Source organism: Hibiscus syriacus, unplaced genomic scaffold (assembly GCF_006381635.1).
Source record: "Hibiscus syriacus cultivar Baekdansim isolate YM2019G1 unplaced genomic scaffold, ASM638163v2 tig00111100_pilon, whole genome shotgun sequence".
NCBI classification, from domain to species: domain Eukaryota; kingdom Viridiplantae; phylum Streptophyta; class Magnoliopsida; order Malvales; family Malvaceae; genus Hibiscus; species Hibiscus syriacus.
In genome coordinates this window covers 967,783-991,483 of record NW_024062985.1, presented here as the reverse complement: position 1 = coordinate 991,483, position 23,701 = coordinate 967,783, and the positions used below count along the sequence as shown (strand labels likewise).

The following is a 23,701-nucleotide window of genomic DNA, read 5'->3' as shown; positions in this document are numbered from 1 at the left end:
ATTCATGGCGCATAGATATATAGTCCGATATATGTGCAGTGTTTAGCTTCAGTTCCTCTGCAAAATCTATGATTATGGGGGACGAAGACTCTGATCTACAGGTTTCATATATTAGTTATCTGTTGTCATGAATTCAGGAAGCGTTAGCTAAAGGAATTTTTTTGCACTTTGAATGGAGAAGAAGCCAATGAATTTGATTTCAAAAGTTTGGCTCCATTAACAACATTCTCAAAAAATGATCATACTTTCATAAATCATCATCTTCAAGCTTAGCTAAACCCCCAGCATCTATGACCGCCATTACCTTTCCCAGAACTTTTAACTTTTAACTTCACCATACCCATAAGGCCATAAACCGATACCTTCACCACTTCGTCAACCTCAACACTCCCAAAACATTAAGTTTCATCATCTTCATCTGCACCATGTACCAGTAAGATCCACTATCACCCTTAAAGCGTCAAACCCTTCTCCTTTCCAAACTAAAACCCAACACTAACCAAGCTAAGCCCAATAAGCACCCGTTCTACATATGGTCTTCATGCTTCCAATAGTTCAGTGATCACATGCACTAATATTATCTATGTAATTGATTCATACGATAGATATTTTATAATTAGAAGATAAATAGATAGAGTTATTTGCATCACATCTTCAAATTATGATTCTTGATTTAAATTGATCTTTAAACTTTTGAATATTTTAAATTAATCCTTAAATTTTTAACGTTTCAATTTCTTCTCAAGCTATGACCATCATTCTAAATCGATTCTCAAACTTTTGAATCTTTCAATTTCATCCTTAAATTCATCCAAATGTGTAATTTTAACCATATTTTAACCTAACTTTTATTTTTTTCAAACATATAATAATATAGCTTTGCCAAATTATTTTATTAACAAGGGATGTGATTAGCAAATACCTATAGTTTGGGATGAAATTGAAATGTTCAAAAGTTAGGGACCAAATTAGAATGAAGATAATAATTTAGAGATAAAGTTGAAATATTAAAAAATCTAAGACCAATTTAAAATGAAAATAGTAGTTTAAGGAATCATGATGTAATTAACTCAAATAAATTTAGAGTAGTAATATACAAAAAATATATTGCTAATTTTTTAGTAAGGTCACATATAGTATAGGCCCAACCAATCTAAACATTTTGTGTTTACCCACATCATGCAAATACAACCCGATAAGTTCCTCATGTGCCTCCAAATTACTCACCAAAAAAAATAATATATTAATAATAGGTACTAATAAATTATTTATAACATTATAGTCAAAATTCTATAATTGCACATGAATCACTGAAATATGAATCAATTATTGATTATATACCATTTTTTATTATATTTAATTGAAATTATACTTTAACCTTTATAATATGATACATAATATGTTATCTTTTAAGTAGCGTGATTTTGAATTAATATTTAAAAAATGTTAACCTATAATTAATTATGATGATTTTAAAAAAATTTATAAAAAACTACATATATAAATTTAAAGTTAAATAACTTTTTTCTTTGAGTAAATTAAAGTGATTATAAAATAATATATGTTCTAAGTAATTTATATGTGCAGTCGCTGATACTCGAACCCATGACTTTGAGAACGACAACAAACAATTCAAAGGCAAACTTATTAATTAAATAAAAGATATATATTCTTATAAATATCAATACGTTTCCGAAAATATGTTGATATTTAAAATTAATTATAAGTCAACACATAATTAAAAACAAACAATTCAAAGGCAAACTTACGAGGTCGACACATTATGGGAAGGATAAGACAAAAAAGTATTGAATTCAAATGGATCTGAATCGTCTCATTTTTCACATTATTAAAATGAAAAAAAAAATCGTCTTTGGGATGATTGTTCCTTTTTTTATCTTTATTTTTTTATTTCATTCTTAATTGGTAGACGGTGATATTAGTCTGTCACTAATTTTTATTCTTTTTTATTTTTTATCTTGTATCTTTATTTTTTATTATAATAACTCTATCTTTATGCTACGATATTTTTTATCTTTATAACACGTTTTTCGATCGTTTGGTCGTTCTTGTTATTTATTTTTCTTAGGATTGAATTTAATGTCGTCACGACTGATCAAGATGATGCTAATTTGTTATCCCGCTGCTCTTCCCTATTTTGGACCCTCTAATTGAGTTTAGATGCACAACCTACATTCATTGATAGTTTCTTATGATGCTTAGCTAATGACTCCGATTAATTTTCGGTGATCTTTCAGTTATTAAATCCTCTATTGTGATTCATTTGCTATAACAATTAGATTTGTTTGTATCTACTTATTGTTCGAGTTTTTTTAAGCGAATTTTTCACATTTTCCTTTTATGGTCATTATATGATCTTAATTGACTAATTTATTGTATTAATGGTTATAAGAGAATATCTTAATAATGTCTTTAGTTTACGAATCTAGTTGTAAACTCTTAGATATTTTTTCTTTCTTAATAAAAACAATGAGGATATATGTATATATATTAGGGTAAACTATACGTTGAATATCTTAACTATCACTTTTATTCTATTTCAGTCACTCAACTATTTTTTATTTCAAAATCATACCTAACATTATGTTTTAGTTTCATTTTGACCACTCGTCGTTAAAAAATTAACGATGATTCTGACTTGTCACCATAAGATAATGTCATGCCATGAAAAATATAAAAAATGTCACTCCAATAGTTTTGTTATTATTTTAACGACATGTAACCAAAATGGAATTAAAATATAATATTAGATATAATTTAAAAATAATAATAATAAGATGACCAAAGCATAACAAAATAATAGTTTGAACATATAATTTATCCTATACTTTATTAATTGTATTTCTATCCGATGAAACCTTTTGGTCCGGACAATAATTCGCTACAAATATCGTGTTTTTTAGGCAACAAATTGCCATCCCATTAAGCATGGCGGATAAAGGCATCGATAAAATAAATAAATAAAAAAACTAAATTTATTGTATTTCTCTCTCTTTATTGGATTGATCTATTTGAATATTTATATATATAACAAATATATAAAAGAAGCGTACACGAATCACTGTACAAGTCTTCCTTTCATGAATTGACAGGTGGCCTTTCTTCAGGAGGAAGGAAGGAAAAAGAATACAAGGATGGAAGGAAAGAGAAAGAAAAGGAACAGGTTTACATATTTTAAGGTAAATTATATTACATTACTCTATTATTATTAAGAATATAAATAAATTATTATATTAATTTCATATATATATATATATATACAGATAAGATACCTAGTTAGTTCATTATCATAAATATTTTATAATAATATTTCTTTAATTACTGAGACACTTAATAAATTCACATGTGTTTATTAATTTCAACGATCTATTATTTTGAAATAATGCTATAAGAGAATGATGTAAAGAATGTTATAAATAATAAAATGACAAATAATGAAGTGAAGCTGAATATTGAAGAAAAATCCATCTAAAAATTAGATACCTTATTAAGAGCAAAATTAGGGGTGGAGAATAGGTTTAACCAATGAATTCATCCTTTAATAGGATAAACAAATAATCGCTAGATAGGGAAGATAATATGTTTTTTTTCTAAGAATTCTTACCTAAACTCAAGAAAGAAGAAAAATAATAACCGAAAGATTTTAACTAGACTCTATAAATTATTAACAAAGTTAACATGTTAATTCAAGCTTTCTATAGTATAATTCATTTCTTGAATTCATAGGATAATAAATAATTTTAAAGGTTGGTATTTGACACATGATACATAATTTTATATACTACCAGTGAATTAGATAAAAATATATTGGTAAAAGTAATTTTAATAAGTATATATTAGTTTTTCAAATATTTTGATTTTTTTTTAAGGGAATACTGATAGTTTTTCAAAATTTGAAAACTCCTGACCCACACAGTTCCGCCTCTGGTTTAAAGAAAGACGATCAAGGACGAAAAATATTAGCTTGACATTGAAGTTTAGATTAAACTATAGTGAACAAAAAAACAGATGAATTAGTCTTTCGAGTTTATCTGTCAATATAAACAAATGAAGTAATAAAATGAAAAGATGAAAGGGCAGTGAACCGCCAAAAATGGGTCTTCGCTCATATTTTAATGAGAGTTGTGACAACGTCTCGCTTGGGCTGAGCTCTCCTCAACTCTATATAATCCACCTTTTGCATCGCCATTATCAAACAACACAGTCAAGTCTCAACAATGTCGACAAATACACAACTTCTCGTCTCCCTCCTAGTCCTAGCCCTGATCCAGGTCTCCCATGGCGGGGGGATCGCGATCTATTGGGGTCAAAGCGGCTCCGAGACGACCTTGAACCAAACCTGTAACACTGGACTCTACAAATACGTCAACATAGCCTTCCTCAACAAGTTCGGTGGAGGACGATCCCCGGTGCTGAATCTTGCAGGCCATTGCAATCCTGCAAATGGTGGTTGCAGGGTTGCAAGTTCGGCCATAAAAAACTGCCAAAGGAAAGGCATCAAGGTAATGCTTTCAATCGGCGGTGGCATCGGCCAATACTCTCTGAATTCTAAAGCCGACGCCAAGAGGGTAGCCGCTTACTTATACAACAACTTCTTGGGTGGAAAATCGCCTTCCCGGCCATTAGGAAGCGCCGTGTTGAACGGTATAGACTTTGATATAGAGCTCGGCTCCACTAAACACTGGGATGATCTCGCACGTTATTTGGCTGCATATAGTAAGCCTGGTAAGAAAGTTTACCTGTCGGCTGCTCCTCAGTGTCCAACGATCCCTGAGAGATTCTTAGGGTCGGCACTTAGTACTGGACTTTTCGATTATGTATGGGTTCAGTTTTACAACAATCCACCTTGCCAATACAGTCCAGGTAACACAAGCAAGATTCTAGCTTCGTGGAGGCGGTGGGCTAGTATTAAGGCAATAAAGAAGTTGTTTTTAGGGTTACCGGCGGCCAAGGCGGCGGCGGGAAGTGGGTACATTCCACCTGGTGTGTTGAACTCTAAAATACTTCCGAAGATCAAGAAATCACCCAAGTATGGAGGTGTTATGCTTTGGAACAGATACTATGATAGGGTCAATGGTTATAGTGCTGCCATTAAAAGTAATGTATAAACAATATATATATATATATCATGGATATGAAGCAAGCAACCTAGTACCGGTAGCCTATACCAAATCTGGGGCCAAATTATGTGTCGAAGAATAAGTTGCTTCAACAACAAATTATGTCTCGAAGAATAAGTTGCTTCAATAGTGTTATTATTATTATTATTGTTATTACTATTACTAATGCGTGGTAGTTATTTTATAATCTTTCAAAAAATTTAACTTGTACTTAATTCGGTTTAATATTTTATGAGTGTTACGATAGTGATTTTTTATTTATGTTTTGCATGATATATTTATTTTAATGTTATATGAAGTTGTGGACAAATACTATTTTATAATCATACAGATTATTAAAAAAATATGATAGTTAATCATTAATAAAAAAAACTCTAATATAAATATATATGACTTATGATTAAATTAAAAAATTGAAATTATTATTATTTTATTTTAACCAACTATTTAAATAAAAATAATAATAAAAGTAGAAGAAGTAATAGTAATAACAATAATTTATTCTGAGAATTTAACATTGCTACTATAGTTTAATTGAAAATAATTTATCTGTTTATTCGCAAAAAAGGAAAATTTTAAATATCAATGGAATGGTGAGGGTCCCTAAACATGTATAGGAAGCAAAAGAGCGATGTTTAGGCCAAGTACCTAAACATGTTTGGCTGGTCAGGGTCTCTTTCCATATAGTCTCGTATGATAAGATCTTCTATCCGCTTCTTGATGGCTTTAATATCAGGCTGCAATTTCCCACCAATATATCTTATTAGTAATAACAAAATTATTCCGACTCCAACACAAATATCAAATATAGATATGTTTCTACTCTTACATTTTTTTTTTGGAAATTAAAGTGTCAGATATTTATATTCAGACATTAACATGAAGATATGATCCTTCAAATACTTGTTAATAACAATACCTTGAACGAGTGACTCAACTGCTGGACGGTCTCGGAAATTAATTGTTGGTAGGACAAAACTTTCCTACTCTTCATTACGCGCACAACCGCGGCATCGATAGCATAACGCCTGTCTTTATCAACTTCTTCAATAACTTTCTTCCTATCATCCACTGTTGGTAGAGGAACCTACATCGGATAATTCACAAGTAGGTTTTAGTTTTACAAATCTTCTCAATCCCAACAGATACAAATGTGAAAAAAGAGAGTTGCAAAACACCTTGATCCTCCTCAACTTGTCGGTAAACTTGGAGTTGAACTCAAAGGTGTCACTCTGGGAGATGCTTTTTGAGGTCGGGTCTTTATTTAGAATCTTATATTTGGCACATGACAGTGAATGCAGTAGCCTGGCCATGTCCTCGTGAGTCAAGTTCAACTGAGACACCATCTCTGTATAGCTTAGCCGATTAGACTCGTTAAAAAGCAAGAGGACAGCAGCCTGATAAGTTGAAACAATCAGTTCTATTTGTTTCGGCTCGAACTTGCCATTGATGTGGCAAGTTCCCAGTGAGTGTATCCATGTAAGCTTTCTTTTTTTAGTTTTCTTTTCATAAAATCCTTTGAAAACTTCCATACACTTGACCTGAAACATTGATATTCTCTACTTAAGATAAGAAAAGAAAAAGAATTTCTAAAAACATGCCGGATTACTTCCATCCTTCATTACCATCTCAGTAGGGAGAATGATATCTAGTGATTTGTAACTCGGCCAGAATCCTGTGGTAAGAACGGTAGCTATAAAATCAACACCAGGATGTAAATCTGGGTTCCTAAGATATTCATGAAAGCTGATCTGGTTTTCCTTTGCTAGTACCACATCTGTGACCTATTAGAAAGGTAGAACACATGCTTAATCACAATTAAAACCATGATCAATGCAATCAAATAAAAGAGGCAACTACCATGCCCTCCATCTTCATGGTGAACAGTGCACCGCACCGCTGCTTTAGCTTACTCAGAATACTCCTTTCATGATGATCGTTAGTACTGCGGTCAAAAAGCAACCGCCGAGCAAGTTTTTTCCTGTTAATAATTGCACCATAAAGTAAGGATCAAAATGTACCATATAAACTCATTGCATTTCATATTTTTAACATGCACATATAAAACTAATAGAAAACATAATAATAATAGTCTCACCTGTAGAATTCAGAAAAGACATCTTTCTCAATGATAGAATCCAGCAGCTCAACTATCTTCAGGAACCAAACAGATCGTTTAGAATCAATTTCAGATCACTATGAATTTAGCATCAAAAGGTTGAGAAAGTTACCTTCTCAAGTGTTTCTTCAATGGCCTCATCGCCTAGTTTCTCAATCCCACCCTTCCTGAGGATATGATCAGCGAAAGATGCCAAATTCTCTGCACTTACGTTGCCATTAACAGTTTTGTTGCAAAATACCTCAAAAGCCTCTTTTAAGGCCTATTGAACATTTCAACAAAGCTTGTGTTAGATGAGATGATTGAACATGATTCATGTAAAAGTTTAGGTATTCCAACACAAACCTTTTGGAACAGATCATGACTTTTAAAGCAGCTGTTCAGATATATCTTATACTTATCTTGCAGCTCGATTAATTTCGGTATAAGGATCCGATAACAATCTACCTGTTCGTTCCGACCAGGAGCATTTGAGTCCTGTGAAAATGACCGACTATAAGCAACAAGAGATTGACAGCTGAGTAGTCAAAACAAAAAATTATGTATCATCCGTTTTCTCTCCATCCCTCATTCTTTCTTTCTTTTTTCACTGTTGTAAAGAGAAATAGCAAGGTGTATGCTTAGACATTGCTCATGATGTCTTGCACCCATTCTGTTAGTTCAAAAGAAAAGATTTTTTACCCTAAAAAACACACAAATTAGTAAACATATCCAGAAATTATAGTTGTTACTATCAGAGAAGGGAAACAACAAACTAACCTGCTTACTTGCAGCATCTTCTACCTGTTGAACAAGGGTTGTACCCTCAACAGTAACATGCTGCCAAAAAAGAAAGAAAAAGGGCAGAAAAGAAACTCATAAAGAGCCAGTAAAGCCGTAAAGTAACATGAGATAGATGGTCATTTAGCTTGCAGAGCTGGTAAACAGAAATTCAGACCTGCTTGAGTGCATTAGCAACAAGCTCCAGGCCTTCAGGTATTTTACTATAGAGCCTGAATATCCGAGAGATATCATCCACCTAAAGAGGATAAACAAAGCCAATAACTATCTAATGTATTCAGTTATCGAAATAAACAGCCAGAAGAATGAGCATTTCTAGCAAAACAACAAGGTGAGCTATATGCCTTTTCATCTCTAAACAAAGCCTTGATTCCTGAATCCTTCTTTTCAAGTAGCTCTGTTACGTGTACAGCCAACAACTCATGTTCCACTTTCTACACAAAGAACAAAAATCGATAGAAACTTTATGTCACACATCAAACATTATTCCAAACATTCGACTGACCTCTGTTAATTTTGTCTCAGTGGTTAAATGCAGGTAATTGTACACCCTGTCCGCTTCCTTCTTCAAGCATTCTTCACACTGCAGTTATCATTCAAATGAAAACGATTAGAACCAACCTTGTCAACCAGGGTGAAAAACCTTGTAATAAAAACAAATGGTGAACAGTTAGGCTCTTTCCTTCAACATGTAATCTGGGCAAGTATCTTCCTCAATCCATTCTGATGCCTTTTGTGAATAGTATAGGAGTTTCCTGAAGCAAGAATGCTTCGAAATCATTTTGTTTTGAATGCCAATCTCATGCTTCGAAAAAAATGGATAAAACATTCTTCTTACAAGGACAAGTACACTATTTTTGGCTCTAGCATGCGCTTCGTCATATACCTGAAATTAACAGGCATCAGAACTTTGGAAATCAAGTCATTGCAACATGTTTAGTATTCGATAAAGATAATTAGCAAAATTCAATAACCAACCAGATCGCGGAAACAGGTCATCCCAACTACATTAAGTGCAGGCAGCGATCTCCGGGTAATGAAGTAGCGATCGAGGTATTGGAAGAACCGTGTTAGCCACATAACCATTACTTTATGATTCAGCCATCTTTGAGCAAGCTCCCTTAGCATGAACTCGTCATGCTTCTCTCTTAAAGGTGGCAATACCTGATTTTCAAAGAGGAGGAAACTTGAGATTCAAAAGGCATATTTACCGAAGAAGATGGATAAATAACTTTCATAGGGTTTCTATTGAGTAGAAAACTATTGAAAGAAGAATATACAAACCAATTTTCAGTAAAACCATAGGCTTAAAATGCAATTTACGAAGGAAACTAGTAACTAAAATGTTTAACGAACAATATAATCTGTAAAATAACAAATTCCTTACTGTTGAAGTGATATATTCATCTAGTGTCTCCTTGTACTTGTTATAAAGCTGTTCAGAATAATCATGAGGCTCCTTTTGATTACACATGTTGTAGATTGTACTGCAAATTAAGGAAGATGATGAATAATTAAGTGGCCAAACAAAATTCAATACAACTGAAAATAAGTAATTGGAGGATACGTGTAAATCATCGTATATTCTCTTATGGAAACTGGAGTTTCTGCCTTCCCTTCCAATAGTCTCTTCAGCTTTGAGATCCCTTTCTGTATATCTGCCCATCCTTGATCGAATTCGATAATGCTGCGCTCCCGGTCCATTGTGTAAAATCAGGAAGCTAAGAGTTCAAATTGAAATCTATAAAAAGATGAAAACAAAACCTTAAACATGAAAACAAGCAAACGAGAATTGAGTGATGAATAAATTTATGTACAGATGAAATCAAATAAACGATAATAACAGGTGATGAATGTCAACCTTGACAGAAAATCACAACATGCAAACAACGATATAATATCTAAGCAATCTCCCCATCATACGTCATTGGCAAAAATACTCATTCACGCCAAAAGATCCAAAAAGAAAACTAGAGTTCGTTACAGAAGTTCAAGGCAAACGTGTGAAGAACCTGTAAATTATGAGTTCACGTATTTTAAGGTCTATATATAGATATGGAGAAGTAAAAAAAAATTGGGTTTGCGTTTTTTCTGCCATATATTTAAAGTATTACAAAAATATATAGTTTAGGTAATGTTATGTTTTTTTTTACAAAAAAATTATGAAGTATTTTGTTAATGAAAAATAAAAAAAAATATTAGTTTAGAATGATGAGATTAAAATGGTTCAAAGAGAGCGACATGAACTCCAATTTTTTTTCACATTACAGCTGCAATCATGGGAAGGAAAAACCATATATTGGTCATTCGGGTAGGGGAGAAGGAGATATCCAAGCAGAAACAAATCTTTGATGCTTTCATGTGTCATTTCCGAAATTGTTTTAACACAGGCAAGACTATCCCCGTTAAAGAATTTGGTGTCAATTTGAAGAAATTGGGAGTAGCATCCAGGCGCGCTATTGAAGAGCCGTTCTCGGAGGAAGAAATATGGCATACGGTTAACTCTGCAGACGGGTCAAGAGCTCCCGGCCCCGATAGATTCAATTTAGACTTTTATAAGAAGTTTTGACAATTGGTAAAAGGTGAAGTCGTCAATTTCTTCAACGAATTTTTTAGGGAAGGTGAAGGAGAAATCTTTCAATAAGTTGTTTATCGCACTAATCCGATGAAGTCAAACCCAGAGAAAACTGAAGACTATAGACCCATCTATCTCATTAACAGTATATATAAATTGGTGGCTCCTGTTCTCGCAAAAAGATTGGTCAGATGCATTAATGAGGTAGTCGGGGAGAGCCAGTTCGCGTTCACTGTGGGGAAACAAATTGTTGAATGCTCGCTGATTGTAAACGAGCTAATAGAGGACTTATCTCGCCGAAAGCGTGAAGCGGTAATATTCAAGGCAGATTTTAGCAAGGCTTATGATTCGGTGGACTGGGGATTTCTCGATTTGATTATGAAAATGATAGGTTTTGGTAAAAGATGAAGACGTTAGATTTATACGTGCATCTCAACAGCCTCCGTCTCTGTTCTGGTAAATGGTATTTACTTTGAGAATTTCAGCACTACAAGAGGTTTAAGGCAGGGGTGCCCTCTTTCACCCTTTATGTTCAACCTCGAGGGAGAGGCGCTTAGTGGTCTGTTTTGTAAAGTCTCGGATTTAGATTTGATAAGGGGTACTAGTGGGCAAATCGGATATGCGGATATCACACCTCCAGTTTGCGGACGACCTTATTGTTTTTGAAGAAGCAAACTTGGAAACGATTCACTGGGTGAAGTGGGAGTCCGCATGCGTTCCAAAGATGTTTAGTGGTTTGGGCTTCTTTGACTTAAAAATAAGAAACCAGTAAGTGGATATGGAGATATGGATTCCAATCAAATTGCATGTGGAGAAAAGTCATTGTTGCCAAATATGGATAGAATCCCTTGTCCTTAAAACCGAAACATACTCATTAGACAAAAGGATCGTGGGTGTGGAGACACATTACTAGGCCTCTAAATTTGGATGGCAATATTTTATCAAAAAGACTTAAAGTGTGTTGTGGGTGACGACAAATTAGTGGACATTTGGGAGGATAATTGGACGGATGTCTCATCTTTAAAAGTTGTTTTCCCGCGTATTTATGCCGTGGCTGTCAAGAAATCGGGCAAGGTGTGTGAATTTGGAGTTGGAAAATTGCGATTAGGATGGTTCTTTTTGATTGGGAATTGAGCATATGAGATGAGTTTTTGGGAACAATCAGCAAAGCAGCAAGTGCGGCTGTTGTGGTGGATCATCTGATTTGGAAGGGATGCTCGGATGATATATACAAACCGAAGAAATTTTGTGAATTAGCAACATGTGATGGGAAGGAAAAAGATAGCGTTTGGAAACTTGTTTGGGCGAACCTTGCGCCACCCAAGGTTGAGGCGTTTGTATAGAAAGCGGTCATTTCAAGAATTCTGACTATGCTGAGCCTAGCAAATAGGGGTGTATTAAATTTGGATCGGTGTCTTTGTGTTTTGTGCTGTGAAGAGCAAGAATCGGTCGATCACTTATTGTGCCATTACATCTCTTTGTTTAGGAGGACCAGCATATTTCTTTCACTTACAAACCCGTGTGGAGGTTAGTTTTCTTTGGGGTAATGTGGAGCTTGTGGCTCTATAGGAAAGACGTTTTGTTTAATAATAAAAGATGATGTGAGAATCAACTATTTGAGTATTCGACTCTTAGGATAGGCCATTGGTGCAAATGCAAGTGATCTGTTTTAGCACCATCCGTCACTGACTTCCTAAGTGGCTTTCCCCTGTTAAATTAGTCTGTGATTGCCCGGGGACTTAATGTTGGATTCTTCTGTGGTATTGGTCAATTGTGACTATGTTTGTATAAAGTGATGGTATTCTTCGGGTTTATTTCGGCCTCCATTTTTAAGCTGGAGCGTGAGAACCTGCTATGGAGAAATTCATTAGATCGATAAGTGATGGTATTCTTGAAGTGAAGCTGGGATGAGTGGTTCATACTTGTGAACATTATCCTTGAAATGTGAAGACCCATTGTGAGCATTTGGCCTATTATTTCTGCTATCGATATTTGGTTGTTTCATTTTCTGGTTTATTGCTTTCTGCTTTGGGTTGGTGTTTCTGGAGGTCTGTGGTGGTTTATTTTCATCTTGGATTGGATCCATATGGCTAGATGGGGTTAAATGGTGTTCTATTGACGTTGCGCTGATATTTAGGTTGTAGGTGCTTGATTCTTCTCTCGGGGTTAGGGTGTTATTTTGGTTCCTGTAGCTTGGTGTTTGGCGCTTTAAGTGTATTCAATTGGTGAATTTTAATGATGTGGCATGTGTGATAAAAGTTAGTTGGTATCGGATGCAATTGTTTATGCAATTTGGTGCCTGGAACTTCTTTTCTTAGTTGCTGCAGTGAGTTTGAGCTGCAATTTGTTGTTTACAGCTGCGTACAGTGGTGGTATGGTCATCGAATATTTTGATTGTTTTTAAACATCAGATCGGTGCACTCTTTTTCTTTCAAAATAGGTTTAAAGATATTTTTTAATGAGACACTCACTGATGTTTTCGCTTTGTAGGCTCTTTGCAATAAATAATACAAAACAACCTTTCAAAAAAAAAAGAAAAAGAATGATGACAAGTGTTTATTGAGTAGATTTAATTTTTTATAAATTATATTATAAATTATAAATTAAATAAATGACATTTTTTATGATTTTTAAATCTCTGTCTATGAAAACAATGTAAAATTTGATACAATACAAAATAGTGCAGGACTGTGGACAGCGGGGTTTGCTCGGAACATTGGTCGGTGCTCAGCCCTCCATGCTGAGCTTTGGGCGATCCTTAATGGTCTCGGGCTTGCTTGGGAGAAGGGCACAAGATGCACTGAAGTGGAGATTGACAATAGCGAAGCCGTGCGGATCCTCAACTCTCCTATCCCAACAGCACGAGACTACCATTATTCGAAGGATTCGTGAGCTTCTTAATCTCAATTGGAAAATTAAGATCGTCTATGGTAATCGCGAGACGAATGCTGTGGCCGACTTGCTGGCTTTGATTGAAAGATCTATCAGCCTGGGTCCCACCATTTTGAGCCATCCTCCTTATGGAATTCAACGGCTACTCGATAAGGGCTTGAACTTAGGTGAAGCTGTAGTTTTTACTGCTCAGCTGTTGTAACCCCAAAAAAAAAAAAACTCATTTGAACACAACACATATATCAATAAGTTAATATACAAAATGATTTGACACAACACATATATATTAATACTATATACACAAAAATAATATAATATGGTATAAAAAATTATTTGAACACAGACACATATATACCAATACATTAGCATACAAAATGATTTAATACGACAAAAAATTTATTTGAACACTACATATTAATATATAAATACACAATTAATTTGTAACATATGAGATATATAAAGTTTATACTACTCTTAATAGTAAAATAATAAAAAAAATGTACAAAATAGTAATAATATATATAAACATGAAAATATTAGAGTTCATAGAGACAAGGTTTCTTGGCATAAAGTGATTTGGTTTCCTCTTCACATACATAAGCTCAATATTATCACTTGGATGGCCATTCTAGATCGCCTTCTGTCCGCGTTTTGTGAGTACTAATTATGGATGCGGAATTATGTGCAAGTATACACAATCGAACAAGTAATAAAGTGATGAGTGAGTATCGTTCTCCATAGGGATTGGAGGAAATCAAATAAGTTTGCCATGACACTTTACTCTGTCATCTAAGTAAAGTTAGAGATATTATATATACAAATGATAATGTTGTGGCAAAATGAATGGATGGTATGGAAATGGAACGATGGCAATGTGGTAGCAAATGGATATGTTGTGGCAAAATGAATTGTCTGTAGTGCAATCAAATAAAAATAAAAAGGTAAAATAAACTGTAAATACTAGATTTGCATATAAAAACTTTAGACTCCTCACACGACAAGCTACTATGGGAATGAGTGATGGGAGTCACTAACGAAAATCTAAGTCTACTTTTCAGAATGGTCATACTTCTATGCCTTAACTGCCCGCAGAGTTTACTAAGGGTGTCATATGCTATCTATAGTTAAGGGACTCGACAGATTGAAGATGCCTTGACAAAACCGATTGCCGTTAGCTACTGCAGGGATCCTATTGGTTCAGATAACAAGATATATCTCGGCAATACCTTTTTGCGGCAGCATTAACATCTAACTTATCGCTCATACACAACTCCTTTTAGTCGAATAAAATCCTAGCCTTATCTCTAAGGTGGATTAGGCCTAGTTACTATCTAGAATCCCTTGCTTATGTGGTTCCTCCCTAGTTTCTCTCGAATACTAAGGATATGCTACTTAGTCATTCTCTCGAACACTAAATAATCACTTAAGGAATGGCTACTATCATAGTTCCTACAACCTTAAGGCATTAAAATTCATAAACAAAACAAATTATAACATAGAAAAGCAATCATTCATTAAAGCAAATCTTAAATATCCAAAATAAACTCCCACCAAATAGGATTAGTTCATGGTGGGGTTTGAAATAAACAAACACAAAGCAAGTTAATCTGTTCCTTACAACCCAAATAATAAATAACGAAAGCAAAGAGCAAAGGGAAGGAGGAAAAGCCTTCGACGTGCACTGCCGGAGCTTCCCTCGGCCACCACGAACAATCCCAGCGATCTAGCTCCTCTCGGACGCCTAGTTCGCCACTCCCTATAGCTTGTCAACGGAGGAATGCCACGGTAAAAACGATTGACAGAAAAAGAGAGAACTTTTTCTCTGAATTTTTAGGCTCTTGGCGGCTGTCTAAAAATCTCCAAGTCTCTAAAAAGTCAGGCTTCATCTTCTATTTATAGGGGAGAATGAACTTAGGCTTTTGTGTTAAAATTACACTAGCACCATAAAGTTCATTCCTTTTATGTGAAAATTGGTGCAAATATGGTAATTGACCCATCCTTTAATGCTGATTGCAGAAAGCACTTTTTTATGTCGTGACAGCTGGCTCTTACTAAAAATATTTTTCTCTCGTTTTAATCGCTCTCGAAATGCCATCTGGTTCGGGCATTTGCATTTTGCTCAGTAGTCTCCTTATGTCACGGCATTTCCCTTTTGCTTTTCCTTGCTCTCAAATCCTGCACATCACCAGAAAAACACCTTCCCCATAAAGCAGCACTGATTACAAAATAAAATGTCGCGGTAAACAATATTTCACCACATGCAACTATATGCTCCTAAATGCATCTATATGATCCTAAATGGGCTCTTAGTAAGTCAATAACTTAAGTGAAAAGGTCCCAAATATGACCTTTTTACGGAGTTATCACCTTCCTACTCGTGATACACTTATTAGAATGGGAATTGCTTCCAATAGTCTTTGTATTTTGTGCAATGAGGATCATGAATCCAGAAATCATTTGTTTGTTGAATGTAATTATGCTACTAATCTCTGGAATTCTATTATGAATCTATCTAGCATGCGAGATACTCACAAGTCTTGGGATTCAATGATTAAATGGGCTGCTAAAACATGGAAAGGTAGATCTCTCCTTTTCACTATACTGAGGATCACGTGGACGGCTTTTATATACTTCATTTGGGAGGAAAAAATAGAAGAATTTTCAACAGAGGATCACGAATAGCAGATCAACTCCTCACGTCTATAAATGAGTTAGTTCGATTCAAACTCAGAGACAAGGATTTCAATAGACTCGATTATATAAATTTCAGACTTTGTAATTATTGGGATATTGACTAATTTTTTGTTTGTAATTATGTTTTTCTCCCAATTGGGAGGATTGTTGTACGATGAACCTTTTTACTTAGATAATAAAATCTACTTATAAAAAAAACATGAAAATACGAGCAAACCCAAATCAAGAGGCTCATTTTTAACTACGCATTTAAGGGCCCAATATTCTATGCACTTGGTTTTGCATGCTTCATTATTCCTTCTATTAAGTTCGAAACCTCACTGTTTAATAATGAGATAAGACTACATGATTAGTCATTTTCATTTAAATTTTTATATTTTTTTACTGAATTCGAAAAGATATAATATTTGATTACTTTTATTTTTATTTAATTAAGATGTAATTACCGAAGATTAACTACCGTTAGACTTTTAACAGATTATTGACGTGACATGGTGAATATATAAATTAAAAAGGGTAAACTACACAAATAGTCATTAACATTTGAGTAAATTTTCGTTTTGCTTACTAAAATTTCAAAAATAACAAATTAGTCGAAACCATTTTACAATATATATCAGAAAATGATTTGAACCGATACAGAACTCCACCGGCACAAGAGAAATGTCTCTCTAAAGGAAACTAAATATAGATGCATGGTCTTGGTGCTCTTGCATATATTCAATAGATATACGGTGCACAATCCAACTAATATACACAAACCCTTTGTTTCTAGGTGAAATTTCATTAGTATTTACATTGAAATAAAAAAGAACGAGGTCACAGAGTTCTTCAGCCTCGCTACGACATTTCTCATCTATCTTTGTTCCCTCCTCAGAGTAACCAAATTCATATGTGAATTCGAAAACTCATTTTCGTTGGCTAATAAGCTACTACTCGCAGCCTTCCCCGAGGTACCTTCGGCTGTTTGAGCCTTTGCGGACAAGACAATACATCTTCCATGCAGCCAGATTCAAATCTTCGCCCCCTTTCAACCTTATCCGCAACTCTTTCGTTGAACTCTTCATCGGCACGTCAACATGTAACGAAGTTTAAAGTTAACCCGATTCTCCACTATTATTTGGTGCCGTGAAATTATTTGCTCTTCAAGGGAATAGCTGAAGAACTTGCTTAACTTTCACTATGTTAAAACCCTAAACAACCACATCCGAGGGAGTGAAAAAGAAGACTTAAATAACCACATCCGAGGGAGAGAAAAAGAAGAATTGGATTAAGTGAAGAGAAATGTCTAATACCCGTAGAGATGAAAACAGGGGTGCATATTTTCCTGGTTAAAAATAATAGTAAATTCGATGAATGACTCGAGATATAACATTTTCAAAGTTTAGATGAAAACAGGGATGCATATGCTCCTGATTAAGAAATAATAAATTCGATAAATAACACTTTCCAAGTCCCATTAGGATTCAAGAACCTCTCCCAGTACTTGGCTCTCAACAAATCAACATTTTGTCTTGATCATAACTACTTTCAATGAAATTAGAGATAAACAATATTGCTTACCTTGGAAACTCCATCAAATCCTGCAAGAGACAGACCATCGTTCTTCGTAAAGATCGATACTTGGTTGGAATAGAGAAAATCTACTTTATATCGAAGAAGTTTAGGGAAACCATCAATCATCTCAGTCTCACCCAGCTGTCTAACTCGTATGCCAAGTGAAAGAAAATATTTCACATTAACATCGAGGGTTTTTGTTATACTGCAACCAAATAGCCTGCATAAGAAAATTCGACCAATGGTTTGTTCATTTTCTTTTGGTTTACTCTCTAATGCTTCGTCTGTTTCCTTTTGTGCCGGTGGGTTCCGTATCAGTTCGGATCATTTTTGGACATATACTGTAAAATGGTCTCGATTAATATATTACTTTTAAATTTTGAGTGCGTAAAATAAAAATTTACTCAAATATTAGTGATCTTTGTAGTTTGTCCTTTTTAATTTTATATATTCACTGTGTCACGTCAACAATCTGTTAAAAGTCTAATGATAATTAACCCTCAGTGATCACGTCTTAATTAAATAAAAATTAGAGTGATCAAATATTATTATTTTTTAAATTATGTGAGGAAAAATGTACAAAACTTAAACGAATGTGATCAATCTTGTAGTTTACCCTTAATAATATATTAATACCGATTTCAATTTTAATTCTATCCCTAATATAATAAGTTTAAGGATTACTATATTGGTTAAGGGTGTTGAGTTACTCCCCTAAAAGATCTAGTTTTAAATCTGTTAGTTTGTATCTTTGTTTTTTTATTTTTCTCCTTTAATAAATGATGATATGTGTCATTTTTTCCCTTAATAATTTTAATACCGATTTCAATTTTAATTCTATCCTATATAAGTTTAAGGATTACTATATTGGTTAAGGGTGTTGAGTTACTCCCCTAAAAGATCTAGTTTTAAATCTGTTAGTTTGTATCTTTGTTTTTTTATTTTTCTCCTTTAATAAATGATGATATGTGTCATTTTTTATCAGATGAAATTAATACGTTAATTAAAAGTAAATAAATAATATTATAGAATAATGTTAGACTAAATTTACAGATTAAATTGAATAAAAATAAATATAAAAGAGTTAAATGTCATTTACTCTTTTCATTAAAATCATCCAATTAAAATGATCACATTATGCATTTTTCTTGACCACAATATTTTTTAACGACATTATAAAAAGAAACAATTAAAATAACTTTTGATAATTTAAAGAATAAAACGTTTTAAAACATAATTTAGAAAATAACTCGATAAAAATAATATATGTTTTTTGAATAGTCTAAGATAATTATAAATTAATATTTATTTAAAAATATTTCTTAATCATTGACAATGAACCCTACAAACATAACTGCTCAAATTTAGGAATCAAAAATTTTAGAGACAACACTCTTTCCAATTAGTGATGCTATTTTTTTTTTCTTTCAAATTTCAAGTCTTGAAGTGGCCTATCACTCTCGCATGATCTTAAGAGCAGAAAGCTTTTATCTTTTCAAGTGACCTGTTCATCCATTGACGGTTGATTCTTGTGAAAGTTATCAACTTAACAAAAAATAATGTTGATTACGAAGGTACGTTGAATGTTTATATATATATATATATATAATATATATATATATATATATAAATTTAATATAAAAAATTTAATTTTATATTTATTTAATATCATTGAATAAGTGAAAATAGACGACTTATATTATTTTTTTAATATTTTATCATATTTTATTATTAATATTATTCGTCAATTTGACTCATTTTAAAAACAACTAATTTTTATCATATATATCAACTGTAGACTTATATGAATAGAGCTCATAAATCAACATACATAAAGGAAAAGTAAGTTTAAGATGGCGATGAGTATGTCTTTTGTATTGTCTTTTGTATTGTTTTGTCCTTTGCTTTTTAGACCCTCTCATAAGTAAGAAGCAAAGGCATAGATTTGTTTAGTGAGGAATGGAGTGTGGACCACAAATCATGTTCTCTTAACAGTGACTTCACGCAGGGAAGTAGAGTTTTGATGCACAATCAACAAGGCATTTGTTAAGGTAATATTAAAATCAGAGTCGGATATATTCTCTTTCATAATATATATATATATATATTAGATTCATTAATGAGGCAGTTGAAGCAGAATATATACGAAGGTGTGCACATGATTTTTGCTCCTTTTCCAAACTCTTTCTTTCATAAATTTTAATCAATTCTTTGCTCATCAGACACCAAAAGTTGCATTTGATTCCGTCAACCACAGTTTACCTCCAAAAATATGATACTTTCACCTTCAATAAGAAGAATGAAAACTATAGACTTTTATTTATTAAACGGTAGACAGCAACAATAATTTCATGGTCCTGACAATAAAAAGAAATTATACCCGTGTTTTTTTTAGATTAAAGATCATATAGACTTATTATGGATTATGCTCTGAATTTAATTAATTTTATTTATAATAAGAAAATTTAAACATATAATTTAATTTTAAAGCTCTAATATTTTATCTTATTGAACCAATTAATTTTTAATTATATACATATAAACTTAAATTAGGGAAGTTATCTCTTTACTTATTGATATATTCAACATTGTTTCTCTACTTCACACCTCCACTAAAAAAGGTATGAATTAAGAGACCTCGGTGATAAAGAAATTGTTATTATTCTTTAAGGTTTCAGTTCGAGCACCATAAATGTCAGAGGTGCGAGTGTCAACGTCGTCAAATAGTTAAGAATTATCTTTGAATAGATATATACATTATACTTATCCAAATTGAACAAAAATGATAATTAATAAAACGTGTAGTTTACTTTGTTTTGTATGTGTTACATAATAAAATCGTACAAAACTTCCTTTAAAAAAATAATGTAGTTTACTTTATATTTTTTTTTGAATTAAGACTTTTTAACTTTTAATTTAATTGTTCGATACAATATTCTCTAATATTCTTCTGTGCTCTCCTATTAACCGTGTATACAAAATTCTTGATACATTTCATAAATAAATAAAAATATTCATACATATTCATCGTGCTGGGTTCGATGCTTTAATATATAAATTATAACGATAATAAGATTTATAATCTTCATTATTTCTGTCGATTATTTTAGCCTTTGATCGGTCATCATAGGCTACACGTGGCATTTTATCCCAAATCCAGAGTTTCAAGATCATGTACAATGCCACATGACTTAACAAACCATAACAATTAGAAAATGGAGATGATTTATTGTCGTTATTGTGAGATAATCTCATGTAAAAACCTAAATAGTAGGTAATCCAACTTTAGTAGTGCTTAATCTCTTTTTTAGGTCTTAGAGTTTGGTACTATAGCACACGTGCATGTCTTTGAGTCCACAAATTTCAAATTTGCAACATTTTTTTAAGGTTGTCTGGTTCCAACTTATTGAGAGCACTAAGTGTCAAGGACTATGAAGGGGACCATTGTCTATAAATGTAAGTTTAAGTCTTTCTCCATCTCTTTTAAGGTTTAGATTGCTCCCACAAACTCTATAACCAAAGGCAGTAAGCAGTACTCCAATATAAAATATAAAATATTTGAGGAAATCCCTAATTCATACCAACAATGACAAATTATTTGTCATTATGTCTTGACCTGTCAGATCAAGTCGAATAAACTTTATCACTTTATTATTTATATATATACAAGCATCTAGATGTGAGTATGTATTAAATATATATATATAAATAAAGATGACCGTTGGATTTTACATTAGTAAGTATATTTTTTATAAAATTATATTAAAAATTTAAGATGTGAACTTATAAAACTTTAGAGTATGTAAAATTAAATTTTTAATAAAAATTATAAAAAAATACATAAACTATATAAGAATTTAGAATTTGTAATAGTGGCCTCCTAACATCTTCTCTTTTCATGAATGGGCCGAGGGTGTTGGAGAAAACGATTGTACCCCTGAAAATTTTAAATTCATATATAATTTAATTATTACTTTTATATTTTCTTTTAATGATCTAATTTTACATTTTTTGACATTTTATAATTTTAAACTCCTAAATTTTTAATATATTTCTCAAAAATTTATATATCTCACATAAAATATTACATCCGCTATTCGTCCATATGCACCTGTATATAATAGCAAGTTAGCTGTTAGAAGAGACGTGTCTGAGTTTGAGAGGATAATAAATTGTTTCTTCCTTTTAATAGAGAGATGTCTGATAATTTAGGCGTTAATTTAGAGAGGGAAGGCCTTAAGTACAACTTTGCTGGTGCAGGTGGTAGTGTGGCCTCGGGTGAGGATGGCATCATCAAGGAACAAGACCGGCTGCTTCCGATAGCGAACGTGGGACGAATCATGAAGCAGATTTTACCTCCAAACGCAAAGATCTCCAAAGAAGCTAAAGAAACCATGCAAGAATGCGTGTCGGAGTTCATTAGCTTCGTCACCGGGGAGGCATCCGATAAGTGCCACAAGGAAAAGCGTAAGACCGTGAACGGGGACGACATATGTTGGGCGCTGGCAACTCTAGGGTTCGATAACTACGCCGAGCAACTGAAAAATTATTTGATTAGGTATAGGGAACAAGAAGGAGAAAGGTTTAACTTGAATAGGGCCGCTGGGAGCCACGAAGAAAAGGAAGAAACATCGAATTACAGATCTGTGGTTCAATCAACACCGCCCACGTATAAAATATAAAATCATGGTGAATTGTCTGCTTTCAATGTCTGGATTTACATTAAAGTAGTACTTTTTATGTTTCTGATGTGTTGAGTCCGGTTCTTATATGATTCTCTCTTACAAATATGGAGTTTTTTTTAGTTATTATTATTGGAAGTATTTTGTTAAATCATCAGCAGTTTATGACATCTGAGTTCATAAATGGGATTTTATTACTATTGGAAATCTTAGGGTATATTGGTTTATGCTTCGTCCTTTTTGCTTACTTAAAGTTTCCATTTGGAGCTCAATTCTTCAACTGTTTTTGACTGTTCTTCCCCGGCACCAGATAGTAAAGACTACTGTTTTCATATTTATACCGTACGCCATAGATCAATTCGTCCCCATGAGAAAATAAATTTTTAAAGAGTTTTAAGAAACTCTTTTTCCTTTTTGTTATTATTGTTCATCCCTCACCAGCTTAATTGCTGGTTTATTTCAAAGAAACTCAAACTCAGACATAGTTTTGATGTCGAATTTAAAAAGAAAGAGAAAAATATAAAATCCAACTTTATGATTTTGTTCGGTAAGAAAAAAGAAAATGAGTGAAAATAAAAAAAATATTAATTAAATAGTTAACATTTAGAATTTTTTTAACTTCAATTACTAGATTAACAGATATTTTTGAACAATTAGAGACTTTTTTTTTTTGCAGTAGGGAATAAGAATAATTAAGTTATTGGTAATTGATCAATTTGTAGCATTTCAACCACCCTCTATATTGTGTTGATAAATCAAAGTCCATTATATTGGATTCACAGTGCTTTCTAGTCTCTTCCTTAATCATGGCTCCATTCTCTATATTGTGTTCATCTTCAGCTTTTATTCTCTCCACCTATAATTATTGTCAAATTTAATAGCAATGCACTCTTTTCATTACGAGTTAAGAGTAATTTCATTTGAATTGATATAATCGAAAACATACATCATCGTTCAAGATTAACACATATATATAAATGCGTACACTTACACTTGAAATAAAAAAAATAAAGTTTAAAGAGTGTTTCTCTTTTAAAAAAGAAAACTACAAAAGCAAAGGAAAGGAAACTCAAGAGCGCATAAAAAATATGAAAGCATAAATTTGAGAGTACTTATTTATCGGGACGTTGCTCGGGAAATGAATCACAAATTTAGACTTGAATTTTCCTGGACGCTGAGATCTGGGGTAGACTGACCGCATTGTAGTTGGCCTGAGACTTAAAACGGATTGCAAGGTGGCCTTCTCGGTACTTAAATTTAG

The 23,701-nt window shown here is 32.9% G+C and overlaps 4 protein-coding genes across 4 annotated transcripts; 2 read left to right on the top strand and 2 right to left on the bottom strand.

Annotated features, from left to right (window-relative positions):
* The first annotated feature begins 4,229 nt into the window (after positions 1–4,229).
* On the top strand, positions 4,230–5,194 carry LOC120153480 (hevamine-A-like). The gene has a single exon (XM_039165424.1). It carries the CDS (start codon positions 4,239–4,241, stop codon positions 5,127–5,129), a length of 891 nt encoding a protein of 296 aa, XP_039021355.1. The 5' UTR covers positions 4,230–4,238; the 3' UTR covers positions 5,130–5,194.
* Positions 5,195–5,776: 582 nt separating this feature from the next.
* On the bottom strand, positions 5,777–8,821 carry LOC120153469 (cullin-1-like). The gene is made up of 13 exons (XM_039165418.1): positions 8,722–8,821; positions 8,546–8,622; positions 8,385–8,474; positions 8,198–8,278; positions 8,024–8,079; positions 7,606–7,753; positions 7,373–7,522; positions 7,240–7,295; positions 7,002–7,122; positions 6,767–6,925; positions 6,320–6,682; positions 6,061–6,228; positions 5,777–5,878 (listed from the first exon to the last, which is right to left on the bottom strand). The coding sequence occupies exons 1-13, from the start codon at positions 8,819–8,821 to the stop codon at positions 5,777–5,779; spliced, it is 1,671 nt and encodes a 556-aa protein (XP_039021349.1).
* Positions 8,822–9,006: 185 nt separating this feature from the next.
* On the bottom strand, positions 9,007–9,747 carry LOC120153546 (cullin-1-like). Its single transcript, XM_039165476.1, has 2 exons — positions 9,428–9,747; positions 9,007–9,204 (listed from the first exon to the last, which is right to left on the bottom strand). The coding sequence occupies exons 1-2, from the start codon at positions 9,704–9,706 to the stop codon at positions 9,007–9,009; spliced, it is 477 nt and encodes a 158-aa protein (XP_039021407.1). The 5' UTR covers positions 9,707–9,747.
* A 12,161-nt stretch (positions 9,748–21,908) lies between these two features.
* Positions 21,909–22,465, top strand: LOC120153448 (nuclear transcription factor Y subunit B-4-like). The gene has a single exon (XM_039165402.1). It carries the CDS (start codon positions 21,955–21,957, stop codon positions 22,438–22,440), a length of 486 nt encoding a protein of 161 aa, XP_039021333.1. The 5' UTR covers positions 21,909–21,954; the 3' UTR covers positions 22,441–22,465.
* The last annotated feature ends 1,236 nt before the right edge of the window (positions 22,466–23,701 follow it).

Bases quoted from the DNA above. Each gene is read 5' to 3' on its own strand.
- LOC120153480 (XM_039165424.1), top strand. From the start codon at position 4,239: ATGTCGACAAATACACAACTTCTCGTCTCCCTCCTAGTCCTAGCCCTG.
- LOC120153469 (XM_039165418.1), bottom strand. From the start codon at position 8,821: ATGATTTCGAAGCATTCTTGCTTCAGGAAACTCCTATACTATTCACAA. The intron at 8,279-8,384 runs GCATATAGCTCA...TATCCTCTTTAG, and splicing joins CTTTGTTTAGAGATGAAAAG to GTGGATGATATCTCTCGGAT. The intron at 5,879-6,060 runs GTATTGTTATTA...GGGAAATTGCAG, and splicing joins AGTTGAGTCACTCGTTCAAG to CCTGATATTAAAGCCATCAA.
- LOC120153546 (XM_039165476.1), bottom strand. From the start codon at position 9,706: ATGGGCAGATATACAGAAAGGGATCTCAAAGCTGAAGAGACTATTGGA. The intron at 9,205-9,427 runs GTAAGGAATTTG...TTTGAAAATCAG, and splicing joins ATGAATATATCACTTCAACA to GTATTGCCACCTTTAAGAGA.
- LOC120153448 (XM_039165402.1), top strand. From the start codon at position 21,955: ATGTCTGATAATTTAGGCGTTAATTTAGAGAGGGAAGGCCTTAAGTAC.